Raw genomic sequence first — 25,210 nt, 5'->3', positions numbered from 1 at the left:
TGGTCTAAGGCGAGCGCCTTAGGGATGTTCGTTTATGAGCTACGTTCTGCTTTGCGATTGGCCAAGCCATCTCCAGGAGAAGTTTCACCATACTCTTCAGTTCAGGAACTGACTTAGGAAGTTATTTCATTCTTTTTAATCTATCCATGGAAATAACCCTAGGGCAGTTTCGGTCTAGGGAAAGCGGCTACACACAAGAACGTCTTTGCCCGTGGGCACACGCTATTTACCCTTGGGTAAAAGGACTAGTGTAACCACAACCAATATACCTTAGCTTCCTAATGAAGCGACCACGCAGCAAACAGTCTCTGCAAGGGGATCAGAATCACCGACGACTACATCCGGTACGGTTTTGTTTAGGTGATTAAATCAACATCGTTTGGCAGGGATATGCAAGCTCTTTTTCACAGCAAGGACAAATATTCACGCAATATTGGGATAGTCAGTATTATCACTGAACATCAACTGTCTTGTTTGCCACGTTATGGAACATTTTGACAACGTGACCAGCGGACACACTTTTTTATTGTACTAAAAAAGCGTTTAAAGCAAACGGAGTTTAAATTTGTAAAGGCTTGGTTTCGAGTTGTACGTCAATAGAGCCCGTGCGTATGACGTCACAAGCACTTCGTTGCTGCCCCCGAACAATAAAGCGGAGATGACGATGATGTTCCAACTGCCGATCCCATAGTGAAGGTAAAGTCTGCTTACGAGCAAGTGGCCCATTAGGCCGAAGCTTATCCCGGTTTCAGTAGCATGAAGCGACTAGGAGTATTTCTTGCCCCTCCTGGATGGGATGCTAGTCCAATGCAGGGCTATCCTCAGCATTAAATTCGCCGGAACCTATTTATACACCTGGCTGGAGAGAGGCAGAGTAAATTGTCTTGCCCAATTCAAGAACACAGCCAGGGCCCGAACCCGGACCACTTGATCCGGAGTCGAGCACACTAACCATGAGGTCACCGCGCCTCCCACAAGTAAATCCCACAGTATATGGGATCTATCTTTAGATAAACTGCTTCTTTGATTTCGATCAAATAGACAATGATGACACGAATTAATACGCGTTTACGACCTTCATGTAGTAATTTTCAGTACAACCACATATCTCACAAACCTCCACACTGTCGCATATAGCAGTGTTCGTTTTCATTGGGTAGACCAAGTCCCTGCTCTTCGCATGATTTTCCTCCAAACTGAGGCCTGGGGTTGGAGCACGTTCTGTTACGGTTTCTGACCCCGACACCACATGTTGTCGAACATGAAGTCCAATGCGACCAGTCAGTGTAGTTCCCGTTTACTGATGAGAAATTGTGTTTCAATTAAAACCTCAAACAGAGAAGTGCTTGATTATCATAAAGTCTACCGAAGGCAATGTTTCTTCTTCTAAAGAATAGAAGAATCTCCTATCAGTCTCAGTTCTTCTTACCCCGCCTATTTTTGAGTATTTGAAAAACTAAACACTTTTCATCGAGTACCTCATCGACCTCAAAAAGCAGATCAGAGATTTCAAACCCTTACGGCAAAATTGAACTTGACAATAATGAACGGAGACGACGGAGAACAAACTATATCAACTTTACATTTGCAATTAAATCATTGGCAATTAAACCAATGACGAACCAAAAACTACAAATCACGGCAAAACACGCTGATGGGAGGAAACTTGCTACAGCATGCCAAAAATCGATGACATTTTGACACTTGTTTTTTCTAGCCTATTAGCCACAGCATTCACGCAAGAAAATAAAAACGGAGATAGACAAGTTGGAATAAGAAATTTCTCTCATGTCAATACGACAAGCAGCAACGTGCCGTTTGCAAACACGAAAGTAGATCTCTGATACTAATATCATACCAACGATTGCTAACATGACATCAACAATGTTGCACTAGTATTGGTATAATGCTTTACCCTATTAATGCTTTATCCTATTACCTGGACAGTGGTGGCTGCTACAGAGTCGCGACTGTTCTTTCTCTCCCAAGCAAAAGAGGTCTCCTTTAGGGTGAACACAGACTCGTTTCCTAAATTGGATACCTGAGCCACACGACCTTGTGCAGTCACTCCAATCGCTCCAATCGGTCCAATTCCCACTGGCTGATCACATGACAAAAGAAAGAAACATTCAACACTACACGTATACTACTTGCTAGTCTCCTTCGCAGCCGTTATTGGGGTTGAGGCAATGTGGCTCAATGGTTAGGGCGCTTGCCTTGAGATCCGGGGATCCAGGGTTCAAGATATGTTCTGAACACTGAGATTCTTAACAGTTGTTGTTAAATGTTCTGTTGTCATGGTTGTGTTTCATTGGCCCTGAAAAGCTTCTATGGGGAGCGGTCGATCAAGTATGTACGTATGTATGTATGGGCCGTCACGCAACGCTCGTGCCTAAAAAATCAACTTCAACTTCAACTTCACTTTATTTGCACTCACAGTTTTGGTTTTCTTTAGATTTATCGAAAGCTTGTTTATGTCACACCATTCCTTAACCTTTTCTAGTTCTAAGTTCATTTGTAATTCTAATGATTTTAAATCTTTAGCAGAAATAAACAAGTTAGTATCGTCCGCAAATATCTTAGATGAAAGGACCTCAGAGCAATTAGGGAGGTCGTTGATGTATATCAAAAATAGGAAAGGACCTAACGAACTTCCTTGATGGACACCGCTCTAAAACGCCACATTTCTAAAACAAATTTTATGATCAGGTTTAGAAAACTCAGATGTTGTCATAGCCAAAATGAATTTTAATCTTAAATTTGAAAGAATCTGTTAAAAAATTTTCAATTTAGGAAAAAAACTTGCCAGCTACTCTGGATGAAGTAGCCGACGCTTTTCGTCAGCTGCCGGTATCTTATGAAACCACTTGAAACAAACCAACGGCACAAAAAGATATAGTTGCTAAGTTTAGTCTCGCTGCCAATTACGATCTAAGAGGAAAATATGTCAATAGTGACCTCATTCAAACGCCCCTCCACTAATAAACCAATCAAAATTGTCGTAAGAGCAGGGTGGTGTGCACTGGAAGTCAAGCTCTCCAGTTGCCGCAACTGATCAACACGTACCTGGACACTCAGTCAGGAGACAAGAGCGCTGCTCAAAAGCAGACCCCAGGTTGGAGCAGTCATTTCCACCCGCGGTGGGCCTGGGATTAGAACAAGTTCTATGCCTCGATGTCACGCCGGGTCCACAGCTTCGGCTGCACGCTGACCAATCGGTCCAGTCAGTAAAACCACCGTTAACTAAAGAGATGGTGCAAGAATTAGACAAGCATGTGGTCACGTACTTTTCCCACCATTTTCTTTCCGTTTCTTGTCTTCTGTTCACAATCGCGGTTAAGGCTTTGGACGCCAATTTAGTTTGCAAACGAAAATGAAAGGCACATGGCAAAGAAATTCCTGAGAGCAATAACGAGCGACTAAACAACAAAACATTGCGTTTTATCCAAAAGCTGTTCAAATTTTATTTAAAGTTCCCTTTGAACTAATTTTGCCCTTAAGTTAATCCATTAAATAAACGCCAGGACATTATTAGAGGCATAAGCAAATGAATTTTTTTTCGCGTATTTCATGAACGAAAACACAGAGCACAACAGCCGTAACACACGACGACAACAGTTCATTTCATTGAGAGGTTTGCGAATAATGCAAGCCCCACTTTGTCAAACAAATACTAAGCAACTTCGTTCAAATGAGTCGTGGCAATCACTTCTCACCCTCACAAGGTCCTTCGTTGCAAAAGGACACTTCCTTGTCGCTGCCAAACCACGAACAATCGTGGCCGCCATGAGCCGGCGGTGGGTTTGTGCACGACCGTGTGCGGTACTTCTTGCCGTCTCCGCATGTCTTGTCGCACTGTGTCCAGCCGGTCCAATCAGTGTAACCGCCATCATCTAAGCAAAGAAAAATCGACAATTAGATCTGCGTAAGACAAGAAGGAAGCTGACAAAAGCAAAACCTATGAGATGAAGTATTATTTTGACAAACGTCACCGCTGAATGTCCTGTTAAATGTGAGTGTCAATTGACTTTATAAGAAAAGAGCGGGAGACTTAGCACGAATTTTTTGCGCATGGTCTGGGTAACCCGTTTGCGTGGACAGATCAAGGCAAAGGTGGTGGCAAGTGCCTTGAAATATCCACCCCAACGAGTTACCAAGCCAAGCGCTTGGATCACAACAATAGGGTAAACATTAAACACTTAATGACTGGTCCCGAGGGAAACAGTTCATTTTGTTTCCCAAGAATGTCAATGGTTCCCCGAGGCGTAGCTGAGGGAAACACTGAAATTCGAGGGAAACAAAATGAACTGTTTCCTGAGGGACCAGTCATTAAGTGATTCGTTATAGAGCGGTTTTCAATTGAGTGTCGAAAGTAAGTAGCGAATTACTTTGGTTTTGCATCTACTTCACTCTTTGATTGGTTCAAAGTTCTCGTGCCACTTTTTCAACCAATCAGAAGTGAAACCAAAACCAATCGTGGCTCGCGCGTGCACATTTTCCCGCCTTTTGTGTCGGCTACGTGTAATTACTTCGAGTTTTAATTGGTTTACTGGATTGTCTCCGTCCTTTTTGATTGGCCAAAGTAATTACTTTGGTTTTGGTTTTACGACACTCATTTGAAAACCGCTCTATAGCACAAAAAGAAAAACGTACAACGGCAACTGCAACGGCTGTTGTCGGTCAACATTCGCGGGTAACAATGCACCTTGACCCTCTGATGTCATAGATTTTGCACTGTCGCCCGCTCACAGACTTTTGGCAGTAAACAGTTTTATTGTTAGATGTCATGTGACCTCGAAGTAACCAATGAGAGAGCGGTCTGCTGGGGGAAAAACTCAGCCATATAACAATAACGTTTGCGAAATATTGAAGTCCGGATTCCCGTGACTGTTTATGTTGATAGGAGGAGTAGAGCATAGGGGATACATTTAGTTATCGCTTGTATTTCGAGACACAAGTGATAAAGCTAACAAGAAAGATAAGACAACACTTCGTAACGTTAAGCGACTTCGGCATGCATTTCCTGGACATATATTGCACGAAGGTTAACCCGACCCTCCCCAATATCACTTTTTTCGATCACAAATGGAGCGGTTTTCAAATGAAAACCAATCAAGAGTGGCGTAGCAGACATGCAGCCGGCGCGAAGCGCGGGGAAACGCGAGCGAGCAAATCTGAACTTTAGGCTTATTGCCACGTTTTCGGTTACAATTGAGAGCCAAAGCGATTGTGGAAGTTCCAATGACTCTCTAAAAAGAATAAAAATAATTTATAATGTTTACGAATGTTTTCAAATCCTCAACTAAAAGAATTTAAAGAGGGTGACAAGGCAGATGTTTCTTGGTCTAACCCTGAACAAACAATTTTCCACTTACGTGGGCAGGAGATCAAGTTGCAAGCCTTTGATTCAATGGCAGAACCCAGGCCCATGGCTGCACAGTCCCGACCACCATTGGCTGGGGAGGGATTAGAACAGGATCGGTATCTCTGCATCAGCCCCCCTCCACATGTGACGTCACATTCGGACCAGTCACTCCATCGAGTGTAGCCACCATCCTCTGCAAACCATAACAGGAAAACGTTTGAAAGAAATTGTATAAATTTACCGTGATGGTGAACGGTATAGGTGACACAAATTAGCACAAATTCTAGTAGGTACGGTCTAAATCAAGAGGGGACGAGCTAAAATGCTAAAATTCAGTCGGGTTTGAGTGGGCTAAAAGTAAAGCCTACCGTCTAACATAGGATGAGCAAGATAATGAAAAATAGGGGCGACCGGACTAAAGGGATGTTAAATCAGATTTTACTCCGTCTAATTCCAGACGATTTTATTATTTTATTTGTCAACGGGGAACCCCTAGACGCCCCTCCCCTCCCTCCCCCCTCCCCCGGAACAGACCGGTACTTGCCTTACAGGTTTTCAAAGATGTACACTTTGCCTCTACATTTAAAACAATAACACCCAAATACAAACAAAATATACAACTGTCTTGACGCTATTTTCGACGACAAGCCTAATCCTTCCTTAGATTCACCCGACTTTCGACTTGAATTCGTTAATACTACACAGTTCGTTCTTAACATGGCAAACCGTTTCAGTACCTGGACACAAGAGTGCATTGCATTCCCTGGTCTCCAGTGAGGGTCCAAGAGATGAGCAATCCACGCCGCCTTTAGCGTCTTTAGGGAAGAAACACTTTCGCATTCTTTCCTGTGTGCCGCCTCCGCAACTGGCAGAACACTGAGTCCAATGCGACCAATCGGAGTAAACGCCGGTAACGGGAGCTGTATAGCCGGAAAAACGAGGACATTAGAATTGAAATGTAGCCACAGTGCACGACATACATTTCTTAAACACGAAGGAACGCTATCAATGGTGTGTTCCTCCGGTATGCGAGAATCATTTGTCAATTAACTGTTGACGCATACAAAGCTCTCATGTCATGATAGGTTTCTTTCCTTGAATTTTATTGACCACAGCCTTAGACCCAGCGGTTTCGATGTGAAAGTGCGACCACTCTTCCATTTACTATAGGGAATTGTTTTTTTCGGTATCCGTTTGAATTATAGTTAATCCAACTTTTTTTAATGGGTTCAGGGTATCGAAAGCTCATTGAGTAAACAATATTTTATAGTTCCAGGTCTCGAAAGAGAGTAGCGTAAACTTCCGAGCCAACAAAACGTGTCATTATTGAAATATTTGAATGAAACTTCACAGAACCATTACTTATGAAGCTTACCTGCCAACGTTGAGGGCATCGGCGTTGAGAGGGGAACAGACCCTTCGTACTCGTCCGACAAAGGTATTTCACTACCCGCGGTGGTCTCGGTCTTACTGATTGGTTCCTCGGAGGCCATGGTTTCTAGGGACAAAGGGAATGTATTGATTTGTGACTTTCGGCGTAAAGCTTAGTTCCCACTGGCGACATAAGGATCATAAGCATAATCATAATCATAAACATAAACAGAAGCTTCTTATGTTCTAGTGGGGACGGCCGCTCTGAAAACGTAAAGCTTTCCTCGAAGCTGGCCGCCATTTTGAAAATGAACCGACCCGAAAGTACTGGTCCTAGACTTTAATTGGCCAAAACACAATGACCCCGTTGCGTCATTATGTTTCTCATTATGTCGTTATGATTTCCGCGTTCCCACTGCAAAGAAAAGCGACATAGTCATAGTCAAAGCCATAATCATAATCATGAGAAAATGGTCGATCATTTTCTTATGATTATGATTATGTTGATCATAAGGGCGCCTACGATTATGTTTCTGGACGTTCCCACTAAGACATAAGCGACATAACAGCGTTTTGTTCGTGCATATAATTATGATTATGATCGTTATGTCGCTAGTGGGAACTAGGCTTAAAAGCTTCACAACCATCCCACAATTTTCTATCGTTCATTGGTAGAGCATTAAACATTAGTAATCGAGCATCCCGTCCAGCAACATCTTATTTTCTGTTGCAAGACTAGCTTTCGAAAATAGGCAGACCGTACTTTCACAATTGTCTTTTCAGGCACGGAAAGTTAACGGAAGTTCGAGAAAAGGAACCCAGATGTATTTTCAAGATAACACAGGACTACATGTAGATAATCTCACCAAGGCAATGTCCCCACATTCCGTCAATATCATAATTCGATGTAGTTGCACACCAGGGTTTGCTGTTCTCATCTTCTGTGCATTCAAAGTACTGGATTCCATGGTAAATGAAGGGAAAGACACAGCATGCGCCCTTGCTTGTTCCACCTTCAGTCTCTATACACCGAGCATTCAGACCTAAAAAATGATACCAAAACAAAACAATGAATGTGCTAGATAATTTTACTTGTTCAATGGATTAGAAGTCATCGAAAAAGAACTCCTCACTTCACTGCACACCAAATGAACTCGAATCGCACTTCGTTTGTAAGGAAAGAATTTATCACGTAGATGACGATGGATTTTATTTAAGTGTCGACTGTGGGGCGGTGGGGCACTGATTGGGGTCCCTGTTAAGAAATCAAATCAACTCAGATCAGAAACCCGTAAGGGTTGAAACGTGTAACGGCCCCTTGTGTGCGGGGAAACAAGCTTCTGAATATTCAATTTGCTAAGTACCATATTTGGAACAACAAGAGCAAGGGGTTTCCAAATATGGTACTTAGCACTGAAACATTCAACCAATCAGTTCGCACTGAATATTCGGAAGCTGTAAACGCGCGTTACACGTTTCAACCCTTATGGGTTTCTGCTCAGATCAAATCAAATGTTAGTTTTTGAGGAGAGGGGAAAACCGGAGTACCCGGAGAAAAACCTCTCGGAGCAGAGAAGCGGAACCAATAAACTAAACCCTCGTGTGACGCCGAGTCTCGGAAACGAACCCGGGCCAGATTGATGGGAGGTGAGTGCTCTCACCACTACGCCATCCCTACTCCCTTGAGCAGGCAACTGGTGACAGAAGCACAAAGGCAGCAGCCGAGCGTACGAGTGCCAACGAGTGCGTACGAGCGTATACGAGTGCTAATCCCTCTCCCACCGAATTTTGTGTAAATTCCAATTAACGTGTAGTGAAACGATCGAGCCTTTACTCTTTTCTGAAGAAATTGTGCCTGTCATTTCCAACAACAGATGAATGCACAAGGAAAGAGTGATCTTTCACACAACCGAACGACTGCTATTTTTTTTTTCGAAGTCTTATTACTTTCCAGTTCGCGATCATCAAACTGATAAGCACAATATTATAACAGACTAATCGTGGACGTTTTCATAGCTTATCCCCCTGTGGTTACGATCATTATTTGGCATCGATTTTACATTGTCTTCCCTCTTATAAATTTTTTTGTTCAGGAAGAAAGACTTACAAAGAAGTGTTTAGTCGCAAGCGCAAGGACACTGGTTGAAAAACGTTAATCTAAGCGCGTGACAGAAAGAGAAAGTATCCGATTGCATTGCATGACACGGACAAGTTTAGAGCAGCTCGTCGGACAGAGTGTAGGCTGCGAATAGCCTCTTGTTGTTTAATTACAAGACAGGACCCAATCTCGTACCCAGAGTCCTCGGGCTTCTTGGTCAGCGGGTGAGCGCCCGCAGAGACTCTGGGATAATCGACTCCATTTTCCCAGAAAACGTGGGTTCCGGTCTGATTACGTATGCTTGAGTTGAAACGGAAATAGAAAAGAGAAAACCGTAAACGGTAGAAATAGCGGGTTGAAAGTGTTCGAGAAACAAGAATCTTAGCCTTACACACAAAGAAACTGGAGAAACGTTCATTGGCTTGCTGTAAGAGCAAATGAAGATGAAACCTCTGACGCTTTCGGTAAGTGTACTTTTAGTGTTTCAGCGTACATTCCATCGTTCAGAATGCCATCGTGCAAGCAACACGATCGACAATTTTTTTGTGGAAACGACACAAATGCCCTCTTCTACTACAATTTGATGTTTCCGTAATTCTGAATGGCTTCGACAAGACCTTATTCCACGGATTTCTCCTCAAAGAGACTGATGTAATGTTTTCCCACGGTACTTTTACAACAGTAATCACGCGTGGGAAAATTCCCGTGCGGTATAAGACATAATTCAAACCTCGTCGTTTTATTATTTTTGTGATTTATATATTTCTGAGGTAGAAAAAATCAAACAGCACTGAAACTAGTTTTAGATTTTGAATCTCCCTCCAAATTCTGGGGCTTCCGAATTACTTACCGACTTCCTGTAGGACTGTCATTGTTACGCAAGCGGCCAATCAAAAATATAGTTCAAGTCGATTATCCCAGAGTCTCTCCGGGCGCTCACCCGCTGACCAAGAAGCCCGAGGACTCTGGGTACGAGATTGGACAGGACCTGAATACATCGGACGTCCATGGAAAAGAAGGTTGAATCACATCTTACCTTCTTCTGCCGGGCATTCAGGGCAACATTTCCATCGTTTCTTGATCGGATTGTGGCAGCTGAGCTCCGGACACTCGATCAGCGTACAGTGGATTTTACCATCATCGCATTTGCATTCTGGTGTGCAGGGTCCTGGAGACCACCTTTCTCCGTGCTCGTGTAAAATACCGTCATAGTAACAATCTGAAATGGCACAAAATACAAACACGAACGGATTATATTATATGCTTTAATACGCTGTACGATTCACCTAAAAATCTTGCGACAGATTGCAACCTATTGAGAGCAAAACCCAAGCCAATCGCGCGCTCCCCAACAACAGAACCGCCAGCTACACAGACGAACCGCAACTTGCTCGACTTTTCCCGCGTTTCGCACTGGCTACACAACTCTGCTTTGCAATATGATTGCCTTATGTTATGTTCTACATGTGTTGTGTTGTGATTGGCCAGCGTAATTGAATTGGTTGACTGTGCCTAGAAGACCGTCTGAAAACAACGATTCATAAAATAAGCTCAAAAATGCACTCATTTTGAGTGGTTCTCACTTATGATCTATTAGAAGACAGATGCATAGATGACGTCATCATCAAAAACTTTTAATTCTTTATTAATTTTACAGCAAATTTATTCCAGGCTCCCGTGCGTCTGTTCAGTAACTAGTAATAAATCACAGAAGATATCAAAATGTGGTAAGACCATCAGTGACACTGGGCTATCGCCTCGTGTGCCACCTTTCGTTCTTACTACATTTTGTTGACGTCATCTGTGATCTATTGTTGAACACGGCAACATGAAATTATTTGTTAAACAGACAATTTTTTTTCTTTCATTGGCATCTTATGGAGGATTTACGTTTTCAGAAACACAAAAAAAGAAAATGTAATGAAGTGTTAGAGATGCTTAAAATAAATAAAAATGAAACTCACTTGCTTTGTCTGGAAGATGCACAATCAGTGTCTTGTTGGCTAATTAGAAGAAACAAGAAAATTATTAGAGTGAACAAAAATATCAAACCTTCACGTGGGTTCATAATTAACACCCTATGTCGCTCTCACAGAGCAGTGTACTACACCATATTATATCTACGTCAGCCAAAATAGTTCATAAGGCAATCAAGGAAATAATTTTATGCTTTCAGAGCAACTTATACCCGTGTTTTGCTATCAGCATCCGATGGGGGATTTCGATCCTATCAATCTTCCTAAAAAATCAACAGGTTTTGGTCACCATTAAAACCGTTGTTAATTTTTTTCAAGCTAAAACAGTCAAGATGGGTTTCAGACTTAACGATTCACGATTGCCTTACTGATTCCAGTTTATTAAGTCATGGTAGTTTTAAGTCTGATCCACCAAAAAGTACATTTCAATATTAACATGCAGTCACAAAAAAAGGAAACAATGATTTCATTTGTAAAAGAAAAAAGTACTTGTTTGTTAAAAATGCCTTTCTGACTCGCCTAGATGAGATTTTATTGCAGGTATTCCACGCTATAGAGGGAACAATAAGACTTCATTGCTCTTTTTTTGATCACAGGGTTCGTGCTGGATTTTGTCTATTATAAAATTCCAGGAGTATTCAGGGGTTTTCAAGAACCAGAAATTGAGTTTTCAAGGAGTGTTTGTAAGAAGATTTCTATGCCATACATCATTTCAGTGTTTTCTTTGATGAAAAAGCCTATCTTGATATTCTTTCCCATATCCTGAAAGTTTTAGTGCACACACGGACATTTCAATTTTTGCATTTTATCTTTCCCCAATAGTCAAATAGTTGGGATCTTTTTTCGGAATGTCCCTTTAACTTAGCATGATGCAATCTCAACAATTTTCACCCAAGCAAAAAATTCAAGCACCCTTGAAGTCCAAAATTTAATTCCAGGGCTTTTCAAGGACTTCAAGGAGACTAGCACGAACCCTGTGATCAACTTACTTCATGATGATATTGGTACCATGACTGGCTTGCAGGCTCATGGTATGTGAACACATACATGTAAAATATGTGAAAGAACACTCAGTTATGATTACAAAGTTATGCAAAAATACAGATCCACAAGTACTGACCATATGACGGTGGCGACGTTGGTGCAACCAAACCAACTGCTGCCTCAGTCGGAGCTGAAAAGAAAGCAAGCCACCTTGGACGATATGTAAACAACACCTTTACATTGGGGGAGGGGGTCTGCAGAGAGAGCCATTCTTGAACAAATTATAGATGAAGTATACGAACAATCAAAGTTTGATTGTACCTTGACAAAGCCCACACTTTCGTTTGCAATTCTTAATCAACCATTCTTCTTCACAAGCAAATCTCGAGTATCCATGACAACTTTCATGATCTTTAGCCGCACAAGGACCTGTAAGAAAGGTGGGCAAAATTTTGATTCAAAGAAATGAAACTTCCTATAGATAAATCATTATGCCAATGAGATAGTTTCCAATCTGAGTAATGGGGGAAAAAAGCTCAGCCAAATGACTGATTTTCATAGTTAAAACAGTAAAAAACCACAGCTCTAGTCATTTCCACATAATGGACCCCACAACAATTGGATGAAACTGTCAGGATATTCATTCTTAATTAATTGTATTCTGGCAAAAGCAAAACAGAAAAATGAATAAGTCTAACCAAGATGATTTATCAAAAATCATAGCCCAATACAGCGAACCCATTAAAACCAACCATGAACCAATACAACAAACCCAGTAAAACCATGTACAAAAATTGAACCAAATGTGACATTCAATCAGACTTAGTATTTCACTCTGTTTAACGCCAGACAATTTTACTTGTCAATGGGGAACCCCTGGGAGTCAATGGGTTAAACATGCAATTTCCAAAATAGGGGTCTGTAACCAAAGTGAGCATACTTAGCTCAGTTAAGTAAAATGCTATATCTAAACTTTTTTTCACTTTTTGCCTGCAATTTCTATAGCTTAATAATCAGGTCCCCTATAAGTTTTAAAGGGATTTCTACACCAAGGACGAAACCTAGACAATTTTATATTTTATGTCCAATAATTACCTTCCAAGTTTATTAAGAAGAGTTAGACGTTAAAAAGGTTGGATGTTAAATATTAGTTTGGATTTGATATTAGTATGGTTAAAGATGGTATAACTTATTTGAGCTGCATCACTATGACAAATTTAAGACCATGTGCAAAAGAATGTAAAATTTTGTTATTTATTCAATTCTTGGTGTGGAAAAAATGCCTCCTTTAGTGTGCACCAGTGTAATTTCTCAAAAAACAGTGTTGTAATCTTTGGAAACAAACCTCACCTTGCAAAACATCTTTTCCACGGTGTTCTAATCCTAGAATCGAAAGACGTTATTCAGACAGCAAACTTTGGCAAATAAATCATTGGAAAAAGAAAAAAACCTGCAGTTTCCTTGTCATTTCAATTCTTCCACAACATAACAAATTATGTAGAACTGTTGACTAGTCGTTAGTAGTGTGCCAATTTTTATTTTAAGATTAATTTGGGTTATTTTAAGAATTCCACACCATTCATTTGATAACGGGTTTCGACAAAACACTGACCCCCGGTCAACTAACCCCCCTACTGACCGACCCCCCTACTGACTCCCTATAAAATCAATTGGAAAATAAATACTGCTTACTTAAGCCTCAAAAACCCTTTTTAAACAGCATTGTTCAGCAATATTTAAGTCTAAGCACCCATTTTAAAAAGGTTAGCTTACATGAAGTAATCGGCCATCACAACAATAATCGAAAACTAACCTTTTTAAAATGGGTGCTTAGACTTAAATACTGTTGAACAATGCTGTTTAAAAAGGGATGTTGAGGCTTAAGTAAGCAGTATTCATTTTCTCACTGATTTTTTAGGGGGTCAGTAGGGGGGTCAGTAAGGGGGTCAGTTGACCGGGGGTCAGTTTTTTGTCGAAACCCTTTGATAACTTTTTCAGCTGATGAAGGATTAGCAGAATGGTTAGTTTGTTACGTTTGAGCAAGTAAGCTTAAGCAGTTATGCTATTATAAGAATCAATTAATTTTCATAAATCAATAATTTCATTAAGAAAAGTGTATCATTGTTATTAGTAGGTAAAGAGTGAAATCCACATTTAACTACAGCCGACGCTCCAGGCAACATAAGTTACGTTAATTCAAAGTAATGCCTGTGTTATTATCATAATCCACGAAATTTTGGACTATTTTTAAAGTTAATACTTAAGTTTAGGCACGTCAAAGTTCTCCTTAGGGACACATCAATTGCATATTTCTGAAGACAAGGCGAGAACCCAAATTTATCAAGTAACTTTTCTTACCCTCACATAGGCCACACTTTTTCTTGCAGTTGACTTTCATCCAATCATTTTCACAGCTTTCAACAGAGTATCGACTACATTCTGGATTATCTTTGCAGACAGCTGAAAATTGATAAGACGACCTCTAACTCAAAATTTGCGCCTGTTTGGTCGGCCATTTTTTTGTTGTGAGATCCAGTCCCTTCAGACTAAATTCGTGATAGGTACGTAATGCGCACACACAGGTTAAGATCATTGGACAAAAGAGCAAGCGTCGGTTGTTCAAAAGGTGGATAACGTTATCCACCGGGTAAATCGCTATCCAGCAGTTGAACGCTAGCAAAGCCAGATGAGTTATCCAGTGGATAGTGATTTATCCAGTGGATAGCGCTATCCAACGAGACTAATAAAATTCGAAGGATGGACCGTGCTTCCGGGAAAGATTTTTCACAGGCTAAGGCAGTAATTTAAATTTACGAGTAAGAAGTATGCGATGAATTATCAAGAGATACTTACGGCGACAAAATTGGCATTTCCTTGGACAATTTAATTGCACCCAAGCGTCGTTGCATTGATTTCTCGAATAGCGCGAACATTCCTTCTTGTCATTACACCAAGGAGCTAAAATGTAAGCAAAAATGACACCATTGAGGGTCTATTGGGTTGCAACAGTGCAGATATCATCCCATGGGCTTTAAATTCTTGCGGTGATCGACATATCTCTAAAATCGAGTTCAATCGGGTCGAATTATTGAAAACAAAAACATTTCGCAAAAGCAAGAAGCTCCCTAGTCTAAGATTTTGAAAGCCACTGCCTTGTGTTCTTAGATTAAAGAAAATACTTTTGGTTCCCTAGCTAATTTAAACTCTCTCAAGCCTTCTTCACTGGAAACTGAAAAAAAATGGACAGAATCGGACTTGTACAACTAAGAATAAATTTCTTAGTTTAATCTTGCATCTTGTTTTCGACATATGTGCATGATCCCGACGTAAGGTAGTTCAGTTTAGGTTTATTCACACATTCCAATTATATTACTTTAAGAAAAACGACGAAGAAAAAAAAAAGATTACATGGTGACTAGATAATGCTTTTGAAATATATGTGTTAATTACGTATACTCTTAGTAAAAAGGTACTTAGTGGCCAAAGGAGCAGAGCTTACTAGTTTGCATAGAGTCAGTTACAGATATATCTTCATTGGAATGATCATTTTTCGATCTGCAGAACACAACCAAATTCTTCACTTACCCGGGTGGAATGTAATTCCCATTAGTTAACCCGTTCTCCTACACACCCACTCCCTACCTTCTGGTATCTCCAAGACTGTGGTTCCATGTTCCATTGAAGCTTTCAAATGCGTCTTACCAGGTCCTGTTATCTTCAACTGTGCTGTGTTTTCATCCTCGGCCTTAATTTTTCCGGGAAGTTTAACCACAATGGTCTCCACCATAGGAGCCTTGTTGTCCGATTTTTCAGCCAAAGAGAGTTTTCCGTTCTCGCCTTTGATGTTCACAACCACAGGTTTTCGTGACGTTTCTAGCGACTTTGTAACCTCTGTTGGTACAGTGACACTGAGCTCGGTGTATGGTTTTCCCTCTACAAGTTGATTTGGTGCAGTCATTCCATACTCTGTGCCTGCAAAAAAGACAAAAACAATTATAACATTGAGTGAAAATATTATTCGAGGAATATGAAAGGTTTCGGGCAACAAGGTACGAGAATGGAAGAGCGTACTTCCATTCGAAGAGCGGCAGGGGTATTTTACAGAAGCCGAACACTGAATACCAAACGCCGAACTTTATAAAAATTGTATTTGACAGTAATGACTGTACACATACACAACAAAAACTAAAAGCTAACCATTTTAGAAATCGGCGCTTACACCTAATTGCTGCAGAAATGCACTACCATAATTGAAAGTTAACCATTCGGCGTTAGGCGTTCTGCAAAGTACCCCTGCCCTTCGAGGGGCTTGAAACATAGCACCAAATCTAAGGCCAGTTTCCCACGTCAAGAAAATTTAAAATCTAGAGCACCCTAAAGACTTCGAAATCCTATTTTAAGCTTTCTCTCGAGATAGTTCTTGAAAAATTTTTAAAAAAAATTGTAAAAGGTCATCAGTTATTCTGCAAAATTTATATTTTATCCTTGGAACTGGGAGTTAAAAAGCCCCCTCTTCTCCCCACTATCCTCATCTCCGCCGACTTTTAGGTGAGCATGTAATTTTAACTAAAAACAGGAAAACAAAAAAGACAAAAATGTTCTAATAAAGTGGGCGAACTTGAAGCCTTTTTAGGTGTTAAACTCATTTAACTCTCGAACCCGGAGCGATTTCAATTTCAGCTTTCGGGAATAACAACAATCTTGACCCCAGAGCTCTTCTCTTGACTGAGGGAGAGAAGAGCTCTGGGGAACCCTGAAACAAAGTTTCTGCTCATTGGTTTTCGTGAAGAACAATCAAAAGCGTCTCTAATTGGTGCATTCATGTTAGCACAAGGAATGAGCAAGCGCCGTAAGGTTCAAATAGCCAATTTTTGGCTAATAGAACCCTACGGCGCATGTTCTCCTAAATGGAGTTTCCCAGAGCCTTCCGTCGATCTGAAGTTCTGGTGACGAGAATGGAATGACAACTCAGTGTACTCACCGTTCCCACATATTCGGCATTTCTTGGGACAATTAACTTTGAGCCAGTCCCCGTGGCAATTGTCCTCTGTGTAATTCACGCAAGCCGGATCGTCATTACACCATGATTCTACGAAAAATGAAATCAATTAAAATCTATACCAATGTACTAATTGTTCTGGTTAAAATTGATTTTGCAAATTTAGATCTTTTGATTCTTTTAGAAGCTTTGGAAATACGAACCTCGCATGCAACTTAGGGTTAAACATTAGTATATATCGGGACATAAAGATTTTGTTTAACGTCTAAGTTGTACTCACCATAAATGTTTGACGTATCTGTCGCATTTTGAACCACAACAGCTGAGGAGAAAAAAATTGTCTCGGATCAGAAAGTAACCTTGAATAACATGAAAAATACTGTGTCTCCTTTTATTTCGTTTTGTTTTATTTTTTGTGATTCTGCTACAAAGTAAATTTAACAGTTATCCTAACTCATACCCCGTCATTAGATATAGAGATTGACACGACACTCTCAATTATGAACGATGCTTTAACAAATATGTAGACTTGTAAGTGACAGATGTCCATCTATCGAGGCCCTCTGCGCCGTACGGGAGGACGCCTTTCTCGTGATTTTCCCGCAAGCTTTGCGGTCCTAGGAAACTTTGGTAACTACAGTTTGGCCTAACTCTGAATAAGGCCAACTAATAAAATTAATGACAATGGTGGTCAGACAGCAAATCTGTGGAAATAAATCACCAAAAACAAAAGTACTTAGCCGATTATGACCAACTCTAGCACGCATAAATTAAATTTGGCAAGAAGTTAAAAGGACAGCGTTGTTCATAATGCAGCCCGTAGCATAAATGCGTGTCATTTCGTTCAGTGGAAGAGAAATACGTGCAGAAAAAGCTGGCATCCAATTTAAAAGTGCAGGAATCGTTATTAAACCCGATAGCCGGAAAACAATGACTTAACAGTATTAGCGTAAGTTTCAGAAGAGTTTAAACTCTTATTAACTCCATGCAAGGATCGCGTGTGGCATTCAATTTAAATCTCACGGTATTTTGACATACTCGAATCTACCATGACCTCGGTTTTGTTGCTGTAGTAAAGGAAGTTAGCTTCCGAATAGAAGATTAGTAATATCTGCACGTACACATATCAAAAAATTAAACATTTCTATAATATGAGTGATTGTTAATTGAAGTTAAAACAATGAAAAGTGAAAGGGCCTTTTGTCGATGCAAATGAATACATTTTGCAAGTGGAAAAACGTACAATGGTCCACAATCCCCGCGATGGAAAAATGTTTCACGCTTGAAGAGATTATAAAAAACAAAGCAACAAGCTCACTTTGGGTGACAGCCTTTGAAAGTAACAAGAACATCACAGCAACAACCAATCTTTTTCCCATGTTTACCGGTCAGACTTTCCATAACCATTTTAATTCGCACTCACATGGTGGAGGTCGCAAAACACTTCCACGAGTCGTGCATTTATTATTTTTTATTAATGCGCCGTTGAACTGGTACGCTAAAGAATCTCTTTAGCAACCACCTGCCTTTCTCATGAAAACAGCGTGCATATAACGCCGGGAAGAGGTTTTCGCAGCAAAAAAACAATGGAAATCAGAGTGAAAAGGCTATAAAAAGACTAACGAAGTTCAAGCCAAATCAAAGCGCAGACAGGCACTTACAGAAGAAGAGTTTGTTTCTGGTACGAGGATAATTTGCCTTTATAAACAAGTATTAATTTGCGTTGACAGTAGTGATTACGAAATGCAATATTAAATTACCTTGTGATCCTAATACCTATTCAGTTGATCATGGCAGTTTTCATCACTGAAAAAAATATTGCTTTATCAAACATCATGACTCGATTTTTTGCGAATGATTATTTTTAAAAAAAATTTAACAACTCGAATTTTGAGTTTAAAAAGCATCTGCTGGCTCTAATGTTTTTTGCCGTTTGGCAAGTTCATTTCGCCGTTCTCACTGTAGTAACTTTCTTGAAGTCTTCGCAAAACTGAAGGGGATTTGACCAACGATCAGAGGTATGGATGACGTCAGAAAACGACAATTATTTCGAAACAGCGATGCAAAGCAGTTTATCATGTAATTGCCAACGAGCAAGCCGAGCGAAGACGCCAGGCTTCCGAGCCAGCCAGCTTAATAAAGTGCCACTCAATGAAAATTCTGAATGTCCTTTTTTCTTTAGATTTTGAAAATAGACGTACTAAATAGGTATCATGCCAATTTTTATCTCAAAATTCCCACGGAAAGTATGATTATTGTAACGTAGTTTTTTCGGTTTTCGCTGTCCGCCATTACTCGAACGGCAAATGACCGTGAGCAAGGAAAAGGGTTGGGTCTAGCTGGATCGCCTGTGGTATACAATACATTACAATACAATACATACTTAATTGACCGCTGCCCATAGGGGCTTTTCAGGGCCAATGAAACACAACGAAACGACAGAACAGAACAACAACAACTGTTAAGAATCCCAACTGGCTGGAATCAAGTGCGGCTGGGAAGTTGAACCAGGGACTACCAGGATCAAATTCAACGAGTGGTCAGAGCGAGTCTTGAACCCGGGATCTCCGGATCTCAAGGCAAGCGTCCTAACCACTGGGCCACACTACCTCCTGACGTCATATGTGCAACGTCTGACGGGTCTGACGTCATATGTGCAACGCTCAAAATAAACGCGGCTAAATTTCTCATGCCGTCTATGAAATGTGGGAGATCGCCGAGTTGCTTTTTGTTGCTATTATAGACATTACTCCTTGATCGATTTGTTCGCTTTGTCAAACGCCCACGAAGCGATGCGCGCATGACGTCACGAGCCAAGTCTTGCGTGAAGACCACTTACAAAATAATCGCAGGCTTCTCCAATGCCGTCCTAGTAATGGCGGACAGATTTTTAGCGGTTTTTGGCTGGCTATTTCCCGACTTATCTCGTTTCTATCGTTCCAAATTTTAATGCATTGTATTATTTTGAACATATTGACTTAATTGACGTTGAAAAAATTCGAAAAGAAAACCAAAAATGTTCGTCGTAGTGGCACTTTAATGCCGCGCGAAGTATTGCAGCAAGCAGAAAAATTCTCGATCGTTGTGTGAAAAGTGTAATGTAAGGCTACATAGTGTAATGTAAGATTCTCTGGAGATTTTAGTAGGGACCAATGAAAGCGCGTGTTTTGATGAAACTTGCATGACGCGAGCGACTATTGATGATCTTGTTCTCGGAAGTGAGTGAAAACACATTTTTCCCATTTCCCTGACCCTTGTGTTGTGTACACTTGCTTTGAGTGTTCTTTAATATTTATCTTCGAACCATCGTGTTCTATATTAAGTGAACGAGCTCAAAACTAAACCGGCGTACGAGTTCTTATCGGCCGCTGTTGTCAATTTCGGATTTCGGCCCGCGAGTAGAGCACTTCGTTTTTCGTTTTGCAACCATTGATTCGCGAACAATTGAATTTAATCTTCAAAGAAAATATGTTGTCTGCAAAGTACTAAATTAAACGATCAATTTGACTTGTAATTCATGGCTGCATCTTGCAAAATAAAAATTCTACAAGTGAAACAACTTTCATGTGCGAGAGAGTTTGACTGGCCCGTTACATGCTCCACGCTGAAAAGTCTGAAAACGCTTTGGCGATTTTTTACATGGCACTGATTTTATTCAACTTAATTATTGTATATTCCTGTTAAAATTACGGCCGTTCAAAGCAATACTTTCCATATTATTGCAAAACACGTTAACATCTGCATTGTTGTTGGAGATACGAATTGTGCAATTTCTATTATTGTATAATTGTTAACTAGATTAGTTGAGTTGCAGTACTTGTTTCGAATAAAAAAATTACAACTACTGTTGGGTGTTTTGGAACTCTGATACAAATCTGTAAACTATGTATTATATTGAAAGAAGGGGTAGTTTCTAAAGAAACTGTGGTGCTGCGTCGGTGGGGAAGTGGTATAAAAAAATTTTGGTTTTATCAACGGAGTTGATAATGTAAATTGGCCACCGTACAGAGATTCTAAAAGCTGACGTTTCGAGCGTTAGCCCTTCGTCAGAGCGCTGACGAAGCGCTCTGACGAAGAGCGCTCGAAACCCCAGCTTTTAGAATATCTGTACGGTGGCCAATTTTCATTATCAACTCCGTTGATAAAACCAAATTTATGTATTATATTGACTGTTTCGTTACACTTAGCGATAGCTACTACTGGTCTACGCAGTAAGCCAACCGGCTATCGGTCCATTGCAAGTGAAATTGTGTATCGTATTGTCTCGACTCAAAACTTAACACAAAGTATTCTATCCCGATGGGAAATAGCGCTGCCCACGTCAAGTTAACGTAACGGTAACGGGTAACTTTGATGAAGAGATGATGAAAGTCATACATTGGAGCAGCAGATAAGAAATGACCGGTCAACGTAGTTTATGAAATAAAGTTAAATTAAGCAATTGTACAAAAGCCTTCAACGGTGCACAATGACCGTTTCCACACAAGAAGACGGACAAATCGTCTGATGTGAAATCAGGAAGAACAACTGATTATTAGACGATTTATTCGTCTGAAATTGGTGCGTCAAGAAAGACAAATTTTCGAAGACGATTTGTCTGTCCAGACAAGTCCGACCTAGATTCACGTTAGCCGAACAAATCAACAAATTAACTAGCTAGCTACCGAGGGGAAATGGAACTTGGGATAGAAGCGATGATTTATTGGAAGTTTGCAACATGGCGGGAAAAAAGAAGGTTGGCGCGAAAGGTAAGCTAACAAATCCATACTCCTAGTGCCAGTGTTTATGCGCTCAAACATATCCCTTTTGTCGTTCCATTGGCCTTTTTTTATGAATTTATGAGTCGGACAACACCAGCGGAATTAGTCGTCTTATGTTCACATTAGTCGACCAAACCATAGGACGGTTTGTCCGTTTAGACTATTTGTTCGATTCGTGAAACTGCTACTAAGTTATTTAGAAATCTGTGTGTTTGTTAATTGCGACACCAAGCAGTTCAAACTTGGATTTGCTCTTTTTTCCTCGTTTCAACTGCTTAAGTTCGCACAGCAAGTAGTTATAAATTAAATTATCTAATTTGTCGTTGCCCTCACACTGTCAATAAAAATTCGATGGACAATCTCTGTCGCAACTACACCAGTGACCACATCGGGTGCATTGCTGTGCAAGTCGTAATTCAAATTGCAATACAAAATCAAATTGCTACTCACGATGCTGTTGGACAGTCACATGAGGCTGCTCTGTTGTCGATCCCGTAGTTGCAGCATTGTGCAAAAAATCTACAGTGATATTCTGATGTGGTGGAGGGGGAACCAGTGTCGCGTTCCTGATAATCTGATCCACCACACCTCCCTCGAAAGGATTGACAACGCCAGGGCCACTTGGCATGGGAGGAGCCTCTGTCGGGTGCGCATGGGCAGGAGCAATAGCTGTTTCAATTGTAGGTTCGTTGTGAACTATAACAGGACCCTCGTGAACGACCAACGGTACCCCTGTTGGAGCTACATTTTCCTCCTTCTCCTTTTCAAATGATATCCTTATCTTTTGCTGTTCGTCGGGTGGATGTGAGACGATCAAATTTCCCACAGGAGATGGTTTTTTCCCAATAAACGAGATCTTAATATTTTCCGTATTTCCCTCCGGCGGTGGATGCAATGAAGCCTCATTTACCTCGATAACCGGCTTCTTTTTATCGATGAAAGAAATTTTTATATTCTCCACGTTATGCTGAGCAGGTTGCGCTTGTGACGGTACCTCCACGACCCAATCTGGGGTCTCTTTTATTTCTAAGACGTCCACTTCCTCCAGAGGTACAACCGGAAGTTCACTAGCGTTCATCACGACAACCGGTGCTGCTGTGGGCTCGAGTGTGCCCACATTAACCGGAAGTGCTTCCTGAGGCGTTGACGAATCATAAACGCCGATCTGTGAACCGGAAGTGGTTGTTTCGGCAACCGGAAGCACGTGTTCTACAAAGTTTTCTGTCTTGTTATATAAGTTATAAGAAGGCGCTCCTTCAATCGGAAGGGAGATTTCCGGGTAAATTGTCTCGTTTGAGATTTCTTTAGTAGCTGCGAAGGGCGTGGCACTCTGGTACTCCACCTTGGGGTAGGTGTAATTACGATTTTGCACCAATTTAGAAGTGTCCGGAACTGTTGTAGGAGACTGTTCCCAACCCACTAAGGGGTTAACTGTCGGTTGTGGTGCGATATATTCTGCCACTCTTTCAGTTGGTTTGGGCGCCGATGCAACTATGAGTAAAATAAGAATATTACCTTAATGTAGATGCGATAATACCTTTGTGTATCTGTCTTTTTGTAGTTCATTATCACTTTCGTTTTTCCCGTTCATTGTTCATTAATTCTTTCGTTTGCTTAGCCTTTGTCATAGGTTTTTGTTCATTAGTTTCCCTTGTATTCTTAGATTCTTTACACTTGTTTCTTTTAATTTTGCATAATACCATATATATCGGTATCTTGCAATTTTTGGACAATTGTTTCTCACTTTCGTTCTTAGTTTGTTCGAGTTAAGTTTTTCATGGTAATTTTAGTTCGTCTCTCAAGTCCGTCGTCACATTCGTCTTGTAAGTATTTGTCGTTTATTTCAGTGGTCGTCTTCTCTATTTCATTGCCTAATAAATACTCTTTTTTTTTCACTTACCTCGCGTACTCGTTTTTAAATAAATACATCCCTAAAGTGCAAACGAGTTTGAGTTATTTGCGTCTGCGACGACGCCTATGATAACTCAAATTTCTTTGGCATGCTAAGAGTGAACTTTTGCTGCTTAAAATGTTAAATTGGGTGAATGCATTAGACCCAGGTCCCTCCGATCCTACGAGCTTCATTCACATTCCACCGCTAACACCGATGATATAGAAATCAACAATCGCTACATTGTAGTTTTCAGCGATCGCAACTATTGTAGCGATGATATTGAAACCAGCATTAATGGACAACAATAATCTAAACGGTGTATAGTCAGCCGCAGTAAAGAGAGGCCGGATGAAGAGGACGCCAATTCGATTCGAAGTTTATTCCCTATTTTTACCATACCCATACCTTACTCATAAATGGAGGTCAATTTATAATTCTTTTGTCAAAGTGCAAATTAGCCTATCAAGCCTCGATGCCATACAATGACTTGAAAAGAGTTCTTGCTCTAAAATGAGGCTTGGTAGGCTAATTTGCACGTGGACAAAAGAATTATAAATGTGACCGCCATTTATGAATAAGGTCTATAATACAGTTTATTTTGGGGGTTATTTGCATTAAAACTATGAATATCCAGCTCACTGAAGCATGATACAGTCCCAAGAGTAAATAAATTGTATTATTTTTATGTAAAGAACCCCCCCAAAACGTATTACATAATGGATGGGGAAATAAGGAATGGGAGACCTTCACCCCATTTCGTACTACGACGAATAAGAATGGGATTTTTCACATTTCAGTCACCCCTTGCTTGTGGGATCAGAAAAAGCTAACCGAAACCGGATCTGAAATCAAAAATCTTGTTAATTCTTTCTTGCTGTAAGTTTTGGTAACAAATCGAACTCACCGTTGCCACAGTAACCACAGAGTTTTGGACAGTTAAGAGTTATCCATTCATCTGTGTCGCAATGGTCTTTCCCATACATGGCGCATGCGTTTTCATCCTTGCACCACGAATCTGCCGAGACAAAATCAGTCGAAGTCAATTGGGGAAAAAAAGGTTCGATACAATCTGGTTTTCTTATTGATAGCGTTCATTCGCTTATCCAACCCTAGTATAGAGCTTATTTAGGAAAGATATAATAACAGCTCTCGTGAGATACAATGTGATTGGATTGCTATCTGCCAGAGAAATAGCAACAACAAATACTTAGACTTAACACTAAAGCTTTTAAGATAGCTTAAAGCAGCTGCTACATAACGTAATTTGTGATAATCTGCATTAGCTGAAATTGATATTTTGGTGCCAAGTAGCAGAGGCCTGGTTGAGAGAGGCAATGCGCTTGCAGTGCTACCTGATCGCGGTTTCTATTTTGCGACCATTAAGTGAGTGAGGCATTATACGGTCAGCCTTCGTCGAGTGCACAAGTCCAGTTTCGTTTATTGTTATATCTCACAGAAGAAATTTTTATGCCTTCGTTAGGCCGCATATGATATCTTTTATTTAAGGCCCGTTTCAAACGTCGAACTTTTCATGTGCCGAATCTAATGCAAACGAGACAAATCTATTGTTTTCGCTCATTTGCATTAGATTCGGCACATGTAAAGTTCGGCGTTTGAAACGGGCCTAAATTGTAAATCAGTAATAATACCCCAGAACCCTAAGGGTAGCACCACTTCCTCGGTCGGGGGTACAGTTTCCAGGTATTTTCCACACGCTGGTTTTTAGGGGTTTTTTATGTCCGACTCTTGATAGTAGAGTTGAT

General features: G+C 40.6%; 1 protein-coding gene across 2 annotated transcripts in view; it reads right to left on the bottom strand.

Moving 5' to 3' along the window:
* LOC138051492 (uncharacterized) overlaps window positions 1-25,210 on the bottom strand; it is an 82,147-nt gene that overhangs the window by 55,611 nt on the left and 1,326 nt on the right. The window contains exons 2-21 of one of the 2 annotated variants that reach the window (XM_068897702.1): window positions 24,352-24,462; window positions 22,004-23,044; window positions 17,074-17,115; window positions 16,776-16,883; window positions 15,437-15,766; window positions 14,648-14,752; window positions 14,153-14,254; window positions 13,145-13,177; window positions 12,116-12,223; window positions 11,931-11,984; window positions 10,799-10,837; window positions 9,871-10,053; window positions 7,603-7,779; window positions 6,741-6,863; window positions 6,103-6,285; window positions 5,376-5,558; window positions 3,717-3,893; window positions 3,067-3,243; window positions 1,940-2,101; window positions 1,118-1,300 (exon numbers count right to left, since the gene is read on the bottom strand). In XM_068897702.1, coding sequence (XP_068753803.1) covers window positions 1,118-1,300; window positions 1,940-2,101; window positions 3,067-3,243; window positions 3,717-3,893; window positions 5,376-5,558; window positions 6,103-6,285; window positions 6,741-6,863; window positions 7,603-7,779; window positions 9,871-10,053; window positions 10,799-10,837; window positions 11,931-11,984; window positions 12,116-12,223; window positions 13,145-13,177; window positions 14,153-14,254; window positions 14,648-14,752; window positions 15,437-15,766; window positions 16,776-16,883; window positions 17,074-17,115; window positions 22,004-23,044; window positions 24,352-24,462 — 3,621 coding nt within the window. Of the gene's footprint in view, window positions 1-1,117; window positions 1,301-1,939; window positions 2,102-3,066; window positions 3,244-3,716; window positions 3,894-5,375; window positions 5,559-6,102; window positions 6,286-6,740; window positions 6,864-7,602; window positions 7,780-9,870; window positions 10,054-10,798; window positions 10,838-11,930; window positions 11,985-12,115; window positions 12,224-13,144; window positions 13,178-14,152; window positions 14,292-14,647; window positions 14,753-15,436; window positions 15,767-16,775; window positions 16,884-17,073; window positions 17,116-22,003; window positions 23,045-24,351; window positions 24,463-25,210 lie in introns of those variants that run through there. The other variant, XM_068897701.1, reaches the window with a different exon arrangement.

Source organism: Montipora capricornis, chromosome 6, assembly GCF_036669925.1.
Source record: "Montipora capricornis isolate CH-2021 chromosome 6, ASM3666992v2, whole genome shotgun sequence".
In the NCBI taxonomy this organism is placed as follows: domain Eukaryota; kingdom Metazoa; phylum Cnidaria; class Anthozoa; order Scleractinia; family Acroporidae; genus Montipora; species Montipora capricornis.
The sequence above is the reverse complement of the archived record's forward strand: the minus strand, read 5'-3'. Positions and strand labels throughout refer to the sequence as shown.